The sequence below is a fragment of the Geotrypetes seraphini genome, chromosome 9, assembly GCF_902459505.1.
Source record: "Geotrypetes seraphini chromosome 9, aGeoSer1.1, whole genome shotgun sequence".
NCBI lineage: Eukaryota > Metazoa > Chordata > Amphibia > Gymnophiona > Dermophiidae > Geotrypetes > Geotrypetes seraphini.
In genome coordinates this window covers 93,961,539-93,981,531 of record NC_047092.1, presented here as the reverse complement: position 1 = coordinate 93,981,531, position 19,993 = coordinate 93,961,539, and the positions used below count along the sequence as shown (strand labels likewise).

The following is a 19,993-nucleotide window of genomic DNA, read 5'->3' as shown; positions in this document are numbered from 1 at the left end:
TTCCAGTGGATATTTGTAAGGCTGTGATTTGATCTTCTTTTCATTCTTTTGTCAGACACTACCGTGTGGATGTTCAGGCATGTCGGGACGTGGTGTTCAGTGAGCGTGTTCTGGTGTCGGCCCTCCGGGGGTCCCACCCTTGATGGGTACTGCTTTGGTATACCCCATCTGTAAGATCTCAAGCCTATACCAGTCTGGAGAGTTTGCTAAAGAAGGAGAAATTAGGTTCTTACCTAATTTTCTTTCTTTTAGACTCAAAATGAAAAACAAAAAAGACAATCCAACACAGTCTGCAGTGAAACAGAAAGAGCACAAACCAAAACAAAAAGAGACTGTAGACGAGCATACAAGATGCAGGATATGTTTATTATAACAATTATTTATTGCAGTTAATGTCACCACCCTTTTTATAAACCAGGGGACCCAACACGGTCCGTGTTTCGGTTAATACACCTTCATCAGGGATCCTAACAAATAAAGATTAAAATAACTAAAAGCTTCAAATATAAATAAATAAATACAATAGACATTTAAAAATAATATGCATAAAAGACAAACACCATAAAGTGTGAGTTCGGACAAATAGTGGGATACAACTGCAAGTGATCTGAAGTGCAATATTTGAAGCAACAAGACTAAGGGCTCCTTTTACTAAGCTGTGCTAGGATTTTTACTGCGCGCAAAAAATTAGTGTGTGCAACCTCTGTGCTAAACGAAAAAATTAATGCCAGCTCTATGGTGGCATTAGAGTCTAGCGCATGCAGCATTGTAGCACGCACTAAGCACACACTAAAAACGCTAGCACAGCTTAGTAAAAGGAGCCCTAAGTGTGGTGCATATGTGTATAATGTTGAATATGAATATGATGACAAAATCAGAAATGGTGAAATGTGAATAGAAAAAATGATGAATGAATAAAAGAACCATGCAAATTTAGACCATAAACATAAAATGATGAGATTGAAAAAATGGAAAAAATAGGATTAAATCATAAAAAACCTTAAACGACCTACCCTAATTTGCAAGGTATCAAGTTAAACCTGAAACAAATAAACTGGAAATATAAAAAGGCAAATATTTGCAAACATATACATAAAAGCATCATACATATATTAGGCATCTCTCCTAACATGATCGTTGCGGGGGTGGGAATTTTGTTACCTGTGTTGGTTTTTACAGACACCAGTTACAAAATCCAGCGTTTAGGTCAGGGGTCTGCAACCTTTAAGACATAAAGAGCCACTTGGACCCGTTTTCGAAAAGAAAAAAAAACTTGGAGCCGCAAAACCATTATAAAACAAATCTAACACTGCATATATTGTTTCTTATCTTAATGCTATATACAGGATCACTAAATTGAAAATAAAATCATTTTTCCTACCTTTGCTATTTGGTGATTTCATGAGTCTCTGGTTGCACTTTCTTCTTCTGACTGTGCATCCAATCTTTCTTCCTTTCTTTCAGCCTCCTGTATGTTTCCTCTCCTCCAGACCTCATTCTCTCCCCCAACTTTTTCTTTCTGTCTCCCTGTTCCCCCTTCTTTCTGTCTCCGTGCCGTCCCCCAAGCCACTCGGTTTGCTGCCACCGCAATCGGGGAACAGCCCCCAAGCCACCGCCGTCCCAAGCTTTCCCTGCAGAAGTGTTGCGCTGACCAGCATTCCGCTCCCTGACGTCAATTCTGACGTAGGAGAGGAAGTTCCGGGCCAACAAGGCATTTCTCCTCATTCCATCCAGCCTGAGCCCCATCTCTCCTTGATCCAGCATTTCCCTTCTGTGTCTGTCAGAATTACCATTCCACCTATTTTCCAGCATCACCCTTCTTTGTGTCCATCTCACCTATATCCCTATCTCACCACTTTTTCAGAATCTTCATTTGTTTCTGTCCTTGTCTTTACCCCATGTTCACCATTTGCCCTTTCAATGTCTTTATCTCCCCCCACACACTTTTTCAGCATTACTTCTATGTCTCTATTTCACCTCCTCTTCATGTCCCCTCTGTATCTCTATCCTTATTCAGTAGGTCCTGCTTACCCTTTCTCTTCTTTGTGTCACTATCTCCATTTTCAGCTTTCCCCCCTTTTCCTTTGTTACTGCACCCTGTAGCTAGAATCTTTCCACCCTCCCTCCACTCCGGCCCAGCCCAGTATGAAATATTTCCTTTTGTTTCCCTCCCCTCTCTCTTTCTCTCTCTCTTCTCCTCCCTCACCCACGAGTCCTGCATCTGGCCCTCTCCCTTCTACCTGCACCTGGCAACACCCCCCTGCTCCTCGGCTCTCTTCAGCAACTCGTCAGCAGCAGTGATCAAGACAAGCTGCCGACATCGAGGCCTTCCCTCTACGAGTCCCGCCTTTGTGGAAAAAGGAAGTTGAAACAAGCGGGACTCGCAGAGGGTAGGCCCCGACGTCAGAAGCTTGTGTCGATCGCTGCTGCTGAGTTGCCGAAGAGAGCCGCGGAGCAGGGGATGTGGCCGGAAGCAGGTAGAAGGGAGAGGGAGATAGGAAGGCTGTAGATCTCCGGAGCATGACACCGACCCCGGCCAGGATGATTTCTTTTTCAGGCGTGCACCTTACAAGTCCAGCGTCGCGGCGGGAAATAGCCATGCTGAGCAGTGAGCTCAGCACTACACAGATGAAAGCCTTGCTTGCTGATTGGTCCGGCGGCACGGTGGGGCGGGGCCGCCGGACCAATCAGCAAGCAAGGCTTTCATCTGTGTATGTGCTGAGCTCACTGCTCAGCATGGCTATTTCCCGCCGCGACGCCGAACTTGTAAGCTGCATGCCTGCGTGACACACTACCGGAGCCGCAGCAAAGGTGGAAAAGAGCCGCATGTGGCTCTGGAGCCGCAGGTTGCCGACCCCCGGTTTAGGTGAAGGACTGACCCCTCCTTCACCTAAAAGGTCTTGTTTTAGGCATTTGGGACTTAGGCGATTTTTTGGTTGGGAATGGGTTTTAAGGTTAGAAGTAGAGAATGACACGGGGAAAAATTATGTCCCCCATCACTGCCCCGTCCCCGGACCAGCATTCTCTTCACCGCTCCATCCCCACCATCCCCACCGTCCCCTTCACCGCCCCGTCTCCCCATCCCCGCAGCATTCATACAAGCCTCAGTACTGCACAATTTAGCATATGCCTTCCTTATAAATCAAAGTTCTGGCTGCTGAACTAGAGAAAGAGATGTTCAGCTGGCAGGGTTTTGTTTATAAATTTTTATCAACACAACTAATATATTACTTTATCCTAAAGAAAAAAAAAAAAATAGAAATTTTTTTTCTACCTTTGTTGTCTGGTTTCTGGGAACAAGCGATCACAACATGATCAACTTAAACCTCGATGTCGGGAAGGGGAAAAGTACCATAACCTCAATCACAACTTTAAACTTCAAAAGGGGAATATATGATAGCATGAGAGTCATGGTGAAACAATGGATCAAGAAAAAAATGGGCAAAGTCAAAACAGTAGAACAGACATGGTCCCTTCTGAAAAATACTATCACGGAAGCACAAAGCCTCTACATTCCGCGGATATCCAAAGCAAAGAAAGCCAAAGGCAAAAGAGAGCCGGCGTGGCTTACTAAAGAGGTGAAGGAAGCCATAAAGGAAAAGAAGGACTCCTTCAAAGCATGGAAACGCACGAAAACAATCGAAACTTGGAACAAACACAAGGGTAATCAGAAGAAGTGTCACAGGGCAGTGAGGGATGCCAAAAAGGACTATGAGGAGAAAATAGCGCAGGAGGCCAAAAACTTCAAGCCCTTCTTCAGGTACGTGAAAGGGAGAAAACCCACAAAAGAACCGGTGGGACCGCTGGACGACCAGGGAAGAAAAGGATACTTCAAGGAAGACAAACAAATCGCAGACAGACTAAATTCATTCTTTGCGTCTATCTTTACAAAGGAAGACACTGCAACAATTCCAGAAGCAGTGAAAGTGTTCAAAGGAGTAACAGAGGACAGCCTTATCACAGTAGACGTGGACTTGGACCAGATCTACCGCCAGATCGACAAACTCAAAAGCGACAAATCCCCTGGACCGGATGGAATTCATCCGAGAGTCTTGAAAGAGCTAAAAGTGGAAATCGGAGAACTATTCCAAAAACTTGCCAACCTGTCAATCAAAACAGGGCAGACACCAGACGACTGGAAGATAGCGAACGTCACGCCGATATTCAAAAAGGGATCAAGAGGAGTACCAGGCAACTATAGACCTGTGAGTTTCAGGTCGGTCCCTGGGAAGATGGTTGAGGCGCTGATCAAGGATAGCATAACTCGGCACCTAGACACACATGACCTGATGAAAGCCAGCCAACATGGATTCAGGAAAGGAAAGGGAAGTCATGCTTGACGAACCTACTACAATTTTTTGAGACAGTGAACAGACAAATTGATAATGGAGAACCGGTGGATATTATATATTTGGATTTTCAGAAAGCGTTCAACAAAGTTCCACATGTAAGACTCCTAAGGAAACTGCAGGGCCATGGAATAGAAGGAGATATACTAAGATGGATAGGCAAATGGCTGGAGAACAGAAGGCAGAGAGTGGGCATAAATTGGAAGTTCTCGGACTGGGAAAATGTGACTAGCGGTGTGCCCCAGAGCTCAGTACTTGGGCCCATCTTATTTAATATCTTCATCAATGAACTAGAGGATGGAACATCCAGTGAGATCATCAAGTTTGCAGATGACACAAAGCTATGCCAGGCCATCAAATCACAGAAGGACAGTGAGGAACTCCAGAGTGACTTGAGCCGATTGGAGAAATGGGCAGATAAATGGCAGATGAAGTTTAATGTGGAAAAATGCAAAGTGATGCACTTAGGCAGAAAAAATAAGGAACACAAGTATAATATGTCAGGTGCAACTCCGGGAAAATCTGAACAGGAAAAGGACCTGGGAGAATTAATCGATAGGACACTAAAGCCGTTGGTGCAATGTGCGGTGGCAGCGAAGAACGCAAATAGAATGCTAGGCATGATAAAGAAGGGAATCACGAGTAGATCGGAGAAAGTCATAATGCCGCTTTATAGAGCGATGGTCAGACCACACTTTGAATACTGCGTTGGTCTCCATACCTAAAGAAGGATCTCAAACTGCTAGAGAGGGTGCAGAGACGAGCAACAAAGCTGGTGAAAGGTATGGAGAACCTGGATTACGAGGAAAGACTTAAGAGACTGGGGTTGTTCTCCCTTGAGAAAAGGAGAATATGAGGGGATATGATCGAGACATTCAAAATACTGAAAGGAATCGACAAAATAGAGCAGGAAAAAACGTTATTTACTATGTCCAATGTGGCACGGACAAGAGGACATGGACTGAAGCTAAGGGGGAACAAGTTCAGGACAAATATCAGAAAGTTCTGCTTCATGCAACAAATGGTGGACACCTGGAATGCTCTCCCAGAAGAGGTAATTGCGGAATCCACTGTTCTAGGATTTAAGGGTAAGTTAGATGTACATCTCCTTATGAGTGGCATGAAGTGACATGGGTAAGGGTAAGCTAGATGCACTTCTCTTTACGAGAAGCTTAGAGCGATATGGGGACCAAAACTATGCCAGGGTACACCTGGCGGGGCCTCCGCATGTGCGGATCGCGGGACTTGATGGACCTAGGGTCTGTTCCGGAGATGTTGCTTCTTATGTTCTGCTTTCCTCATCTTCTCATTCAATTCCTTCCATCCACTGTCTGTCTTCTCTCTGCGTCTTCCATTTGCTCTGTTACTGTGCCTCTCCCTTCACCCCCCCCCCCCAATTGGTCTGGCACCCATCTTCTTCCCTCCGCTCCCCACATAGTCTGGCATCTCTGTTTTTTCCCTATTCTCTGTTCCCCATTTCCCTTCAGTGTCTTCTCCCCGCTCTCTGTTCTCCATTTCCCTTTAGCACCTTCTCCCCACTCTGACTTCCACATTTCCCTTCAGCATCTGTTCTTCTCCACCATCCTTCAGCATCTGTTCAATTCCTTTCCATCACCACCCTTCCCTCTCGCCACCACCTTCACCATCTGTTCCTTTATACCACCCTTCAGCACCCCTCGCGCTGTCCGACCATCTCCCTCCCTCCTTCCCTCTTACCTTCGTGGTGCGCTACAATGTAATTTGTGCAAACCGCCGGAGCCTGCAAGCTCGGTCCCCGTTCCATCCTCACAAACCATCTTGCTTCTGTGTTTCTATTTTCCCCATTTCTAATATCTCCCCTATGTATCCTGCATTGCCTCCCCCCATGTCCATATAACATCCCCATGTACGTCCCCTTTATGTCTCTGTCCCTATGCCCCCATGCACATAATTTCCCCTCTGTTTCTGTTACCTTCCTGTGTCCAGATTTCTCTCTCTTCCTCTTCCACACCAATGTGTCTCTTCTCTGCAACTCCATCTAGCTTCTTTCCCTCTTTCTTCCCTCCCCCTCCCCTGCTTCCAGCATCTGGCACACCTGCCTGTCCTCCCCTTTCTTTCCTCTGTGGGTTTGTTTCTCTCCCTCTTCATCCCCTTGGCCCAGCATCTCTTTCCCTTTCACTCCCTCCTTCCTAGTGTGAACCGGGAACATGCGCAATCATGGATCGAGCGGTCCAGCAGCCCCCTCCTGCCCGATCGCAGCATTCTGCTCCCTCCCTCCACCTCACCTTAGGTGCCGACTTTAATTCTTTTTCTCCCAGCCTCATGCTTTCAATAAGCCGCGCAAGCACGGCTGCTTTAATTGTTGAATCTTCTTCTCTGACGCAACCGGAAACAGGAAGCTGCATCAGAGGAGAAGATTCAACAACTCGAGCAGCCACGCGCACGGCTTATTGGAAGCGTGCGGTTGAGAGAAGAAGAATTAAAGTTGGCACCTAAGATGAGGTGGAGGGAGGGAGATGTCAGGAGCGAGATGCGATGATTGGGTGGGGATTCTGGACTGCGCGATCCATGATTGCTTCACTGTGAAGACAAGACCATTCACCGCTCCACGGGGCGGTGAATGGCCTTGTCCACGTCCCCACAGCGACCACTATTTCTTCTCTCCCCGTTTTGGCGGGTTACCCGCGGCTACCTGCAGCTAGCCATGGGCAACAACCACCGTGTCATTCTCTAGTTAGAAGTAGTGGTGGTCTGGGCAATTAAACTGCTGAGCATAGAGGTAGGCCATTTTCAAAAAAAAACCCTCATTTTGGACGTTTATTTTGAGAATGGACATTTCCCTGCTGCTAACTTTCAGCGTTTAGGGGCTTATGCCAAAAAGGGATTTAGAGGGTTTGTTTTATTATGCCTCTCCATATGTATGTCGAAAAAAGTTATATGAATCCACTTTCGCATTCCAAGGCCCTAAATCTGGAATGGCCTCCTACAACACTTGTGTCATCTGGACACATATTGCAACTTTAGGAAAATGCTAAAGACTCATCTCTTCCTTTTGGACCTATAATTACAATGTACAGACACTTATAAACCAATAATTCAAAATGCAATACATTTTTGTTTCCTCAAATCTGTAATTCTTTGGTCATGACCAATGGTCAAAAATCTTGTTGTAAATTGCATTGAATCCTTGTCAAAACTTGCGGTATAGAAGAAAATGTTTGGTATGGTATGGAGTCTAGGTTGAGTTAGTATTGGATATTGAATTTGAGGTTGTACAAATTCCTAGAGGAAAAAATCCCAAAACTGCTATTAAGACAAACATGGGAAAGCCATTACTTATCCCTAGGAATGGTAGCATGGAATTTTAAACATAGAAACATAGAGTATGACGGCAGAAAAGGGCCGTCTGCCCAAAGAACCTTCCCTCTAAAAGAACCCTCCCCCTAAGCATTTCCCCGGAGCGAACCCACATGTTTGTCCCATCGTCCCTTGAAGTCGAGCACGTTACTGGCCTCAACTACCTAACGTGGAAGACCATTCCAGCGATCAACCACCCTTTCGGTGACGAAGTATTTTCTGATGTCACCATGAAGTCTCCCATCCTTGAGTTTGAGCGGATGCCCTCTTGTTGCCGTGGGACCCGTAGGGAAAAAGATATCTTCTTCCACCTCATTACGGCCTATAAGATATTTGAATGTCTCCATCATGTCTCCCCTCTCTCTGCGTTCTTTGAAAGAATATAACTGCAGCCTGCTTAGACGTTCTTTATATGGGAAAGCCTTGAGTCCTGAGACCATCTTAGTGGCCATTCGCTGAACCGATTCCATTCTCTTTACATCCTTTTGATAATGTTACTCTTTGGAATTTTGCAAGGTGCTTGTGACCTGGATTGGCCCACTGTTGGAAACAGGATACTGGGCTAGACGGACCATCACTCTGACCCTGTATAGTATTTCTTATATTCTTAAATAAGGCAAGTTACATGCACCACAGAAACTTGCATCCGCACTCACACTTGTGAAAGACCGGTTACCTCTGTTCCAAACCCCTGAAGTGTAAGAAATCCCATGCAGTTCTGGCCAATTGTACATTGGTGAAACTGGTCGCATGTAGAGGGACAACTGAATGAGCACAAAAGACACCACAAGCTAAGCAACACAGAAAAATCAGCTGTAGCCCTCCATGCCAAAGAAACTGGTCATACAATTAGATCTGAGAACACAAAAGTCTTGGAAAAAGAAGATTGTTGGTAGCTGAGAAGAATCAAAGAGGCAATAGAGACAGCAAGACACCCCAATAACTTCAATGGAGATAAAAGGCTCTCCATAAACAAAGCATGACAACCGGTCATCCAAAAGAAATCTAGCACAAAAAGAACTGGGGCTGAGGACAAATGCTTTCTTCCATCCTCTCAGTTTCCAACACTTTTCTGCCAAAATTTTAAAATTGGGCCAACAGACTTTCCCACCAGAATTTAAAATGGTGGCCAATGTTCTTTCACTCCACAATTTAAATTTGTGTCCAAAGAACTTTCCCGTCAAAATTCAAATTTGTGAACAACAAACTTTCCCGCTAAAATTCAAATTCAGGACCAACAAACTTTCCAGCCTCAATCACCTCAAGCCCCAATCAATCAGGTTGGAGAACCCACTATATATAAAGACAAACTGCACATCCTGAAGAAAGCCACAGCATAATGGCTGAAATGTCGATTCTACCTACCCAGATGTGGGAGGCCTGGACAACTACAATAATCATGATGCCAGCTGTCACCTATATGTGAGAATATGCTGCCTGCTTGTCTTAGGATAATCTACCTTAGGCTGTTTAAAAACCTGCTGAAAATCAGGAGCCAGTGGATAATGCTTATACATAGCTTTAAAAAGCCGGAAAGAGCTTTCTGTGGTATACCACTGGTCTGTAACCAGACCAAGAAGCTATGAACGGGATGGAAAAAATGAAGACAGCAAATTAGAATGGTCCATGACCGAAGCCTGGAGAATCCAATATGAGCTCTTTCAGAACATCAGCAATAAAAAGGTGGACAGAGCCATTCTAAAAGAGTCTGCAAACTGAAAGGTCATCACCCAAAACCGGACTCTCGGGGTGGCTGAGGTGACTAGTCCTGGCAAGCGTATAAGTCAGATTCAATATAGAAGCAGTGTCAGGAGACAGAAGAGGCATAATATCTGAATGGCAACTACTGCAAATGAGGTCTGCCACAGCCGGATGAGAGAGCTCCTAGACAGGAATCTCTGCCATCGGCGCAACTGGCTGCGAACGACCTGACATGCCCGTAGGCTGCGTCAAACAAGCAGCAGGGTTTGAAGAATATGTTTTCCAAAGGAGCCGAATAAAGCCTGGTGAAAAATCACATCCTGCAATCATGGCAAGCTCTGTTGAGGCACACACACCACACCAGACACACCAAGTCTCCAGACTTGGAACGCAGGCGTTTTGTGCCAGACTCCAGAGCGGCATCTGGGCAAAATTTTCCCGAGGTCACAGTCCCAGGCTGGCTCCCCAGCCCTAAAATACACAGAGAAGGCAAAATCCGAAGCTCCTGCCCTCTCCCCCAGTGGGCTACAGCATGCGGTACACGGTCACTGATCCAGCGCCAATCCGGTGCAATCAACGCACACATTCAACAGATTATGGGCTAGGGAGCCCATCCCAAATTATTTTGAAGATAATCAAGTGGTTTTGAGGCAAAAATAAAACTTTGAAAAAAGATCATTTAAAATCCAAGATGGCAGCCACCAGAGAATTCATGCCAAAAACTGCAAAAATAAATAAAATCTGAAAATAAAAAATAGCAATTTGTGGACTGGGGAGGTGGGGGGACTTGAACCCTAACCTCAGAAACTGTGAAAAATCATTTAACAAGCCACCCCCAAAGTTCCCATAGGAAATAATGGAGGGTTACTCATAGTCACTGAAGTGCCATGCCTGTCAGCATTTTCACACAGCAGCTGAATGGAGAAAATGATTTTCTGCCTCAGAATAGCTCCAAATGGACCAGACTTTAAGATTTTCAGACTGTCACTCAGCCAGACAAAGACTCTGACCTCCACTTCCACGGATCCTCACTATGCGATTGGAGAGCAGGAAATGCAGCCTGTTCCCTGAAATTCATTGAGGGGGGGGGGGGCACTCAAGATGCATACCCTCCTGTGCTTAAAATCCGTGACACGGTCAGTGGGCAAGTGAACTCCCAGGCTGGCTCCACAAATCTACCAAAGTTTCTCTGAGAAGCTGCAGTCCAGCTCCATGGGACTGTATCCTTTCCTCCAATGGGGGCCCACCGGAAAGGGGTCTCAAGGCACTGAAGCCACTGAAAAAAAAAGAACTTTAAGCGAAAAAATAAGAAAAGAAAGCAGAGTAATTCAAAAGGCTTCTGCACAGATTGTTTGCAGAAATTGAAACTGGATATGGCTCTAGCTCTCAGTCTAAGGGGGTGGAATATGTGCTAAGAAAAGTGTTGGATTTCTGCAACTCCCGGATTGTGGGTTTGGATAGAACACCTAGCATATGGAATCCGGAAGGGATGTAACAAAAAGCTAGCTGGCTAACAGGTACCACCAGGGTTCAGCCTGTTTGCTGCAGACCATAATCTGCTTCTTCTCTTTGCAGGCAGAGCTATGCCAAGGAAAAAAGCTCCAAGCCCTGAAGATACTCGAAAATCTTGAAAAAATACCGAATACAATAACAAAAGGGAAGAGCAGAACTAAAACACCCTTTCCGGCTCACCTACAGAAGAGAAACTCTGCAGGTGGTGGTAGAGCTCCCAGTGAATTAGGAGGGACACAGAAAAAATCCAGATTCCTTCTGCATATGGCTCGCGGTAATGGGAAAATAACCTAGTTGTCTAGAATGACACACCTATTGCACTGGAATACTCTTTTCAAATACAATGCCAAATAACGCTCAAAATTTAGGAAGTTGGTTGGTTGGGCTGAGAACTTTTCAGTACTCCCTCGTATTGCTGTTTTATTTGTTTGAGATGTGCTATTTCTGATTAATATGGAATTGGGACTTATATACTACCTTTTTTTGTAGTTTTACAACCACACTCAAAGCAGTTTGCATATAGGTACTTCAAGCATTTTCTCTATTTGTCTTGGTGGACTAACAATCTATCTAATGTACCTGAGGCAGTGGAGGATTAAATGACTTGCCCAGGATCACAAGGAGCAGTGTGGGGTTTGAACCCACAACCCCAGGGTGCTGAGGCTGTAGTTCTAACTACTATACCACAATCTCTTTTAATAATCCGCTGGGTTATACCCATCAGCACATCTTCTAAGGGACAACAGTACTGGATGGATGTAGTCCTATGGAGAAATGCTGTTTGTAATGGTGGCATCAAATATATAAATGTTGACAAAACAGGAGAGGACTAAAGTTTAGGGACTTGTATAAAATGTAACCAATAAAGCACAGTTACTTACTGTAACAGATGTTATCCGGGGACAGCAGGCAGATATTTTCACATGTGGGGTGATGTCATTCACAGAGTCCGGTACAGACAGTGGTAAACGTGCATTGCTACTTTAAGTTTTTCAAAACGTCATGACTGCTTGCAAAGCGCATATGCCTTTCTGCCTGACACTGGCTCGCGGTACCTCATTTCCATAAGCAAGCTAAGAAGACAACCAGGGGAGATGGGAGGGATGTGAGAATAATCTGCCTGCTGTCCCTAGATAACACCTGTTACGGTAAGTAACTGTGCTTTATCATAGGACAAGCAGGCAGCATATTCTAACATGTGGGACTCCCTAGCTTACTGTAGTAATGGGATGGAGGAAGAGATGGCCATTAAGAAGAAAATAAATTCTGTGATACTGCTTTGCTGAAATGACCTTCCTGTTTGGAACAGGATTCTAGACAGTAGCAAGATGCGAATGTGTGAATTGAGGACCAAGTACTAGCTTTGCAAATTTCATCAATGGGAGTGGAACATAAGAAAGCTACTGATGCTGCCATAGCTCAGACTTTAGCCTGAGCATAGAAGAAGGCAATATAGGCCAACCATTTGGAAATAGTTCTCTTGGTTACAGGCCGTCCCAACCTGTTAGGATCAAAGGAGATGAACAGTTGAGGAGATGTTCTATGTGGCTTAATCTGCTGTAAGTAAAGGCTTTGATGGAGAGCTGATTTAATGTAGAGCAGCGCCTGAATGCAGACCTGTAATTGGTACCATGTGGCCTCGGTGTGCTACACTCAGGCTGGGCCAGTACCAAGGGAGTCAATGTAAGCACCGGTGTCGAGTGCAACTTAAATAGGTCACTGAGTTCCCTCTGGAAAAACTCATTGAGTTGTTCTTTGAAGATTTGCACCGGTACCCATGGCTTAACAGCTGATACCATCGGTGCTGCAGGGTGTTGAGGGATGGGAGACTTTGATTAGGATGCTTGCCCCATAGGAGCCACAGCCTGAACTGATCTTCCTTCGGAAATCAGACTCCTTTCTTCTTTGACACTTTTTAGAAAAACTTTTAAAGAAATTCTTAACTGATAAATAAGGGACTGTAATAAATTAATTCTCTGTCCTACTATTGTTTCCTTTGCCTCTTTGATTAATTTTGATAGAACTGCCAAGGTAGGAAGAAGAGGGCCAAAAGGCCAGACTGAGGCACAAAAGGAAAATATAAATTTTTTTTAACAAGAAAGAAGAAGGATAAGTTAAAGTAAAACAATAAAGAAAGCCGAAAGGCCAAACATAGTAAAAACGTTGATGGGAAGGCAACATGCTTTGGACAGAGTCCCAAAAATAGCACTTCGCTCCACAGAAAATGAACTGAGGTACTGAAAGCTGGCATTGGGCGGGAAGGCACTCGCACATGTGTGGTACGGGCAGTGCAAAATTTCTAAAAACTTAGGGTCTCTTTTACAAAGCTGCACTAGCGGCTACCCTACACTAATGGCCCCAAAGCCCATAGAGATTTAAAGGGCTTCGGGGCTGTTGCTGTGCGGCTTTGTAAAAGAGGCAGTTAAAGTGGCAATGCACTTTTACTACTATCCATACCGAACTCCGTGGATGATGTCACCCCACATGTGAGAATATGCTGCCTGCTTCTTCTTATAATAATAATAATTTTATTTTTGTATACCACCATACCCAGGGAGTTCTAGGCGGTTCACAACAGTTAGATGAAATACAGACAATGAGGTTGAGATTGAGGAACATAACAAAGCAATCATGAAGTCAAACTAGTTATACGTTTACAATTTAAGTGAGGGAGAAGATTAAGTACATTACATACAGAGAGTATATACAATGAATTTAAGAGAAGGAGACGGATGCATACTAGTTATACGTTTACAATTTAAGTGATGGAAAAGATTATATATAGTACATACAGTAAGTATATACAGTGCATTTAAGAGAAGGTGCATACAAGCTTTGGGAGGGGGAGTAACAATCTTAAAAAGAAAGGGAAGGGAAGGGGTGGATGGAGTTAAGGGAGGGGTGCGTTAAGGATTTGGTTTGTTGAAGAGTTGGGTTTTGATCTGCTTTCTAAAGTTGAGATTTGAAGAGGCATCTAGTACAATTTGGGCGAGCCATGAGTTTAGTTTGGCCGCTTGGAAAGCGAAGGTTCTTTTGAAGAATCTTTTAAGATGACACAATTTCAATGAGGTAAAAGCGAACAGGTTTATTCTGCGGGAGCTCTTATTATTGTAATTCAGGTTGAAGTGTGGGTAGAGATAATCTGGTGACATACCAAATACTGTTTTGTAGCAGATGCATGAGAACTTAAATAGAACTCTGGATTCGAACGGCAGCCAGTGAAACTTGTGGTAGAAAGGAGTTATGTGTTCCCATTTCTTCAAGCCAAAGATGAGACGGACGGCAGTATTTTGGACCAACCTCAACTTCCTGGTGATTTTCTTGAAGGCGCCTAAGTATATCATGTTACAGTAATCCAGAGCACTTAGGATAGAAGACTGTACCAGCAGATGAAAGGAGGCGTCATCAAATAATTTTTTGATTGTGAGGAGTTTCCAAAGCGTCGATATATATTTCTTAAATACTAGGTCAGAGTGTTTCTCTAGTGTGAGATGCTTGTCTAAAGTGACTCATAGTGTTTTTAGGGATTGTTCTATACCAGGGGTGCCCAACACGTCGATCGCGATCGACCAGTAGCTCAGGAAGGCAACGCGAGTCGATCGCGGAGCCCATCCCGGGCTCCATGATAGACTCATGTTGCCGTCCTGATCTACCGGCCGATTAGCCTTCCTCTCCAGTGTTCTCTCTAGGGCCTTTTAGCTGGACGGTACGCCCAGCTGTCATCTGCTGCTGCTGCCGCCGCTGCTGAACATTAAAAAAAAAACAAAAAAAAAACCGGCTTGGAGATTTCAGCCCTTAGCGAACTTATGCTCCGTGGCTCTAACGTGTGCGTGCCGGCTTCCCTTCTCTTCCCTCCGAAACCGGAAGTTATGTCCGGGGGGGGGGGGAGGGGGGAGAAGGGAAGCTGGCACGCACATGTTGAGAGCCCTGAAGCAAGCGTTCGCTACGGGCTAAGGCGGGAGACAGGTTAATGAAGCATTTCCTCTTCTTGCTGCCGGGTCCTGCCTACTTTCTGTTTCCGCGAAGGCAGGACCTGGCAGCATTTCCCCCAACAGCTCAATTGCGATGCTGGTCGGCCGAAGCACGGAGAGGTTGGGGTGGTGGCGGCTTTTGGGCCTGTTATTGGTGGCGGTTCCCAAACCGCCTGTTATTGGTGGCGGTTTGGGTCCTGGTCCCCGATGGCAGTGGCTTGGGGAGGGCAGGGAGAAAGAAAGAAAAAGGGCAGGCAGGGAGACAGAAGGAAAGAAGAGAAACAGAAAAAAAAGAAAGGGAGGCAGAGAGAAAGAAAGGGCAGGGAGAGAGGAAGGAAAAGTTGGGGGAGAGAACGAGGTCTGGAGGAGAGGAAGCATACAGGCTAAAAGAAGGGAAGAAAGATTGGATGCACAGTCAGAAGAAGAAAGTGCAACCAGAGACTCATGAAATCACCAGACAAGGTAGGAAAAATGATTTTATTTTAAATTTAGTGATCAAAAATGTGTCTGAATTTATATCTGCAGTCTATATTTTACACTAAGGTCCCCTTTTACTAAACCGCAATAGAGTTTTTTAGCGCAGGGAGCCTATGAGCGTCAAGAGCAGTGCTGGGCATTCAGCGCAGCTCCCTGCACTCTAAAAACTGCTATCGTGGTTTAGTAAAAAGGGAGGGGGGTATATTTGTCTATTTTTGTATGGTTGTTACTGAGGTGATAGTGCATAGAGTCATCTGCTTTGACCTCTTTGAAAAACCCTGGAATAGGAATGATAATTAACATTTTCTATGCGTACAGTGTACGTTGTGTTTTTTTTTTAATTTTATTGTTGGTAGATCATTTTGACTTGGTCATTTTAAAAGTAGCTCGCAAGCCCCAAAAGTGTGGGCACCCCTGTTCTATACAGTAATCCAGTCCATTTACATGTAGCGTAGTTTCCTTGATTTTGTCGTTTGGGGCTGCCAAGAAAAATTTAGTTTTGTCCGAGTTTAGTTTTAATCTGAACGCCGACATCCAAAGTTCAACCTGATTTAGTATGAATGATAGAGAATTTATCAGCTCTAATGAAAAGCAAGAGAGCGGAATGACTATGGTGATGTTGTCCGCATAGATGAAGAATTTGAGCTTTAGGGTCTGCAAGAGGTTTCCTAGGGAGGCAAGGTAGATGTTAAACAAGGTGGGGGACAAGGGGGAACCCTGTGGGACCCCACAGGGGTTGTCCCAACCGTAGGAGATAGTATCGTCCTTAAACACCTTATAGGTTCTATTTTTCAGAAACCCATGGAACCAATTGAGAACATGACCTGAAATCCCAATAGATGTCAAACAGTCTAGGATAATGCAATGCTATTCAAATTCATTCAACAAGTAAAAGTTTACATGAAGAAGAAATAACATTTTAAAAGCTGACACCACCATAAAATAACTTCAGGCTCAGAGCTTTTTGGAGGTAGGTTTCAGTAATTGTTACAGATGTTAAGAAATGCATAATTTATACTTACACAGTTTTTTTGTCCTGGCGTAAGAGTTTTGAAGAAAATTCACTCAGTACTTCTAGAAAAGCAAGATTCAGAGGTGGGAATTCCAATCCTTTGGGATTTTGGTATTTGAAGGCAAACTCTATGCCATCCCTGTAGTGAAGGAAGATCAATTGTTTAAAATAGTGCATTTCTCCCAAAACTGAAGCATCCTATTGAACTACATGTAACTATAATTGAACAGTGCAAGAACAATGAAATATCTAAGTGTGAAAGGAGCTTGAAGCTTGGACTATCATGAATCCTCTGCTGGTACTTAATAAATCTTTGTGCCATCACTGCTGTTTCTTAAACTCCTGGAATGATTCAATAGTTTAGAATTTTTTTCTTTCTTAACACGCTATGACTATTCTCTCTTTAATTTTTTTATTATGATTGTCATCTAGAGTTACTAACATGTGCTACTATATTAATTAGTATATACTTAGAGGCCCTTTTACTAAGCTTTGCTAAAAAGCTAGTAGTAGAAGTTAGCACAGATCCATATTAATGGCTATCACACATTAAAACCAGCCAAGTACAGTAAAAAAAAAAAAATATTCATGCTAGCTGCTTAACATGAGTAGGAGTGGGTCTTGGGCATGGTATGAATGGATTAGGGTGACTGGTAGTGTATTCTCTAGTTGTCATGACTGCCGATAGCACAGCTGTACTTACTGCAACTGATAAATGAGGACTTGCTGCTGGCTGCCTCTACTGTAGTTCTAGGCTGACTTCTCAATCCTTCCCCCTTAACTCCAATCATTCTTCTGATCCCTCCATCCCTAATCACACTCCTCTAATCCCTACCCACCCCAATCAAACTCTTCTGATCTCCCTGATTAACTATCACAGCCCCCCAATCAGAGGGCAAGCCTCATCTCTAAAGCCAGGAAACAATGCTTTTTCAGCTTCGGCAGTCCAGGCTGGTCTCCCAGTTGACCTTATTGTGTGCTCTAGCAAAATCACAACTTGATTATTGCAATATTATCTATTGTGGTATTCCCTTATACCTAACCAATGCTGCAATTAGGATTTTTTTTTCCAGTGCTAAGAAATATGATCTTGTTTCACTGGTTCTCCATTCTTAATAAGATTCAATTCAAAATTATTACACTCATTCACAAAGTATTGCATAATAGCACATTTTTACCTTTCTTTGCTGGTCATATGCTGCACTCCTGTCAGAATTTTATAATCTCTGCACAATGGCCATTTGTTCAGGCCATCTGATTCTCGTACTCACTTTTCAACTCTATCCAGCAATCTATCTTTTACTTTATTGCACCCCCAATATAGAATTCTTTCCCCAAGGAACTATATCTTGAACCTTCTTTTCTCAGATTTAAGGTCATAAGAATTACCACTGCTGGTTCAGACCAGTGGTCCATCGTGCCCAACAGTCCGCTCATGTGATGGCCCCCAGGTCAAAGACCAGTGCTCTAAATGAGTGCAGCCTCACCTGCATACGTTTCAGTTTAGCAGGAACTTGTCTAACTTTGGTTTGAATCCCTGGAGGGTGTTTTCCCCTGTAACAGATTTCGGAAGAGCGTTCCAGTATTCTACCACTCTCTGGTTCTTAAGATGTATATTTTTCTTCTGAAGTTGGTAGCAAGCAGCATATCAGGGCACAATGCCCCTTTTCATTTATCTACTTCCTTAACTTTTTTTCCTATATATTCATAACATTCTTTTCATGCTTTAAATTGTAAATCATTTATTGTACAGGGGATAAAACATTTAATAATCTTTGTCAATGAAGTTGCTTTTGTGTTGTTGCATGTTAATAAAGATACTTTAAAAAAAATATAAATCACTTTACTATTTATAATAAGGAAAGGTGGGTTAAGTCTAATAAATCATAACGCTCTACCCCCCACCCCAATCAACCCCCACCACCACTCACCCTTAAATTCCAGTGATGTCTAGTGCATGATGCAGAAGCAATTCCTCTCTGCTCCTGCTGAGTCCCAGGTTAAAAATGGTGGACCTGATCCCTAGCGGTAGTCTTGCAATATTACCAGCAAGGGTCAGTGTGCCTTATCATACAATGGAAAAATGCTCGAATACCTGAATAATTTGTAATTTGCATAGAATTGTAGGATATGTGGAATATAAATAAATAAATGGTCACATATAGCAGACTGATCCCTTGTGATAATTTCATTAGGGGAAAGATCCAGCATTTTGTACCCAGGGCTTGGTCAAGGTAGGAGCTTGCAGCAAACGCTGTCGCTCAACCCAAAAGCGACTAGTCTCCTCCAAATACTGGATTAGAACTCTGCACACATCCAGTGTATGAAAATATTTTGAAATGTGGAGCATAGCTTTGTCACCTTTTGTGTGCATCGCAGAATCTAACTTGACCAAGTCTGGATGGTAGTCGAGTGATACTGAATGGAATCTCTGTGTCACAGAATGTTTCATCATCCCAAAAACTCTGTGATCAGCTAGATCCAGTGTGCAACATTCAAGAAATCATTGAAGAAGGGACATTGTGTATATTATTCCCAGCAGTTAGGAGTCTCATCACTTATTTTGGGACATCTGAAGGTTACCAGACAGCTACAGGCATAATTGGTCAAATATCAAAATTCAATCAACCTGACAATATCTATTATATGCCCTGTTTTGATGGACTAGCCTGATAACAGAGATTACTAATGACTGTGCTTCAATTTTCAGTCTTTAAACTGCTTTGATTTGCCTGGCATAAGAAAGTTTTGGACAAATTCCTGGAGGAAAAGTCCATAGTCTGTTATTAAGACATGGGGGGGGACCTCTGCTTGCCCTGGATCGGTAGCATGGAATGTTGCTTCTCTTTGGGTTTTGGCCAGGTACTAATGACCTGGATTGGCTACCATGAGAACAGGCTACTGGGCTTGATGGACTATTGGTCTGACCCAGTAAGGCTATTCTTATGTTTTTATGCAATATAATAATAATAATAACAGCTTATATACCGCAATACCGTGAAGTTCTATGCGGTTTACAAAGATTAAGCAAAGATACAAATTGATTGACTTTAAGAGAGGAGGAAGAAAGAGGGTTAATAGGACAGGAAATCCATTTTTGAGGAGAGAGTGATCAATAGAACAAGTTAATTGCTATAGAGGGGAGAGAGAAGAGAGGATCAGTTGTCTAGATACTTTAGGAACAGGTGTGTTTTCAGACATTTCCTAAATTCCTCATAAGTAGTGGGCAAAAGAAATTGTTCTAGGTCTTTACCCAATGATGCTGCTTGGTGCGAGAGAAGATGTTCATGGTGTTTTTTCAGTTTACAACCTCTCACTGGGGGGGAAACAAAGTTGGAATGTGAGCTTCTCTTGTGTCTGTTGGCTGAGAAGACGAAAAGGTCAGCTATATATTTAGGGGCAAGTCCGTGTAGTGCTTTGAAGCAGAAGCAGGCAAATTTAAACTTTACGCGCGCCTCCATTGGCAGCCAATGCAGCTACCGGTAGTAGGGTGTCACGTGGTCAAACTTCCTCAGCCCAAAGATCAGTTTGACCGCTGCATTTTGCATCAATTGTAAACGCTGCATGTTCTTTTGGGAAATAATAAATCCTAACAAACATAAATTTCATGACACGCAATGAATGGTTATACTACT

General features: G+C 43.7%; 1 protein-coding gene across 1 annotated transcript in view; it reads right to left on the bottom strand.

Moving 5' to 3' along the window:
• STAG1 (stromal antigen 1) overlaps window positions 1-19,993 on the bottom strand; it is a 2,074,316-nt gene that overhangs the window by 245,070 nt on the left and 1,809,253 nt on the right. Inside the window, 1 exon segment of the mRNA XM_033958034.1 lies at window positions 16,369-16,497. Within this exon segment, the coding sequence (XP_033813925.1) occupies window positions 16,369-16,497 (129 nt within the window).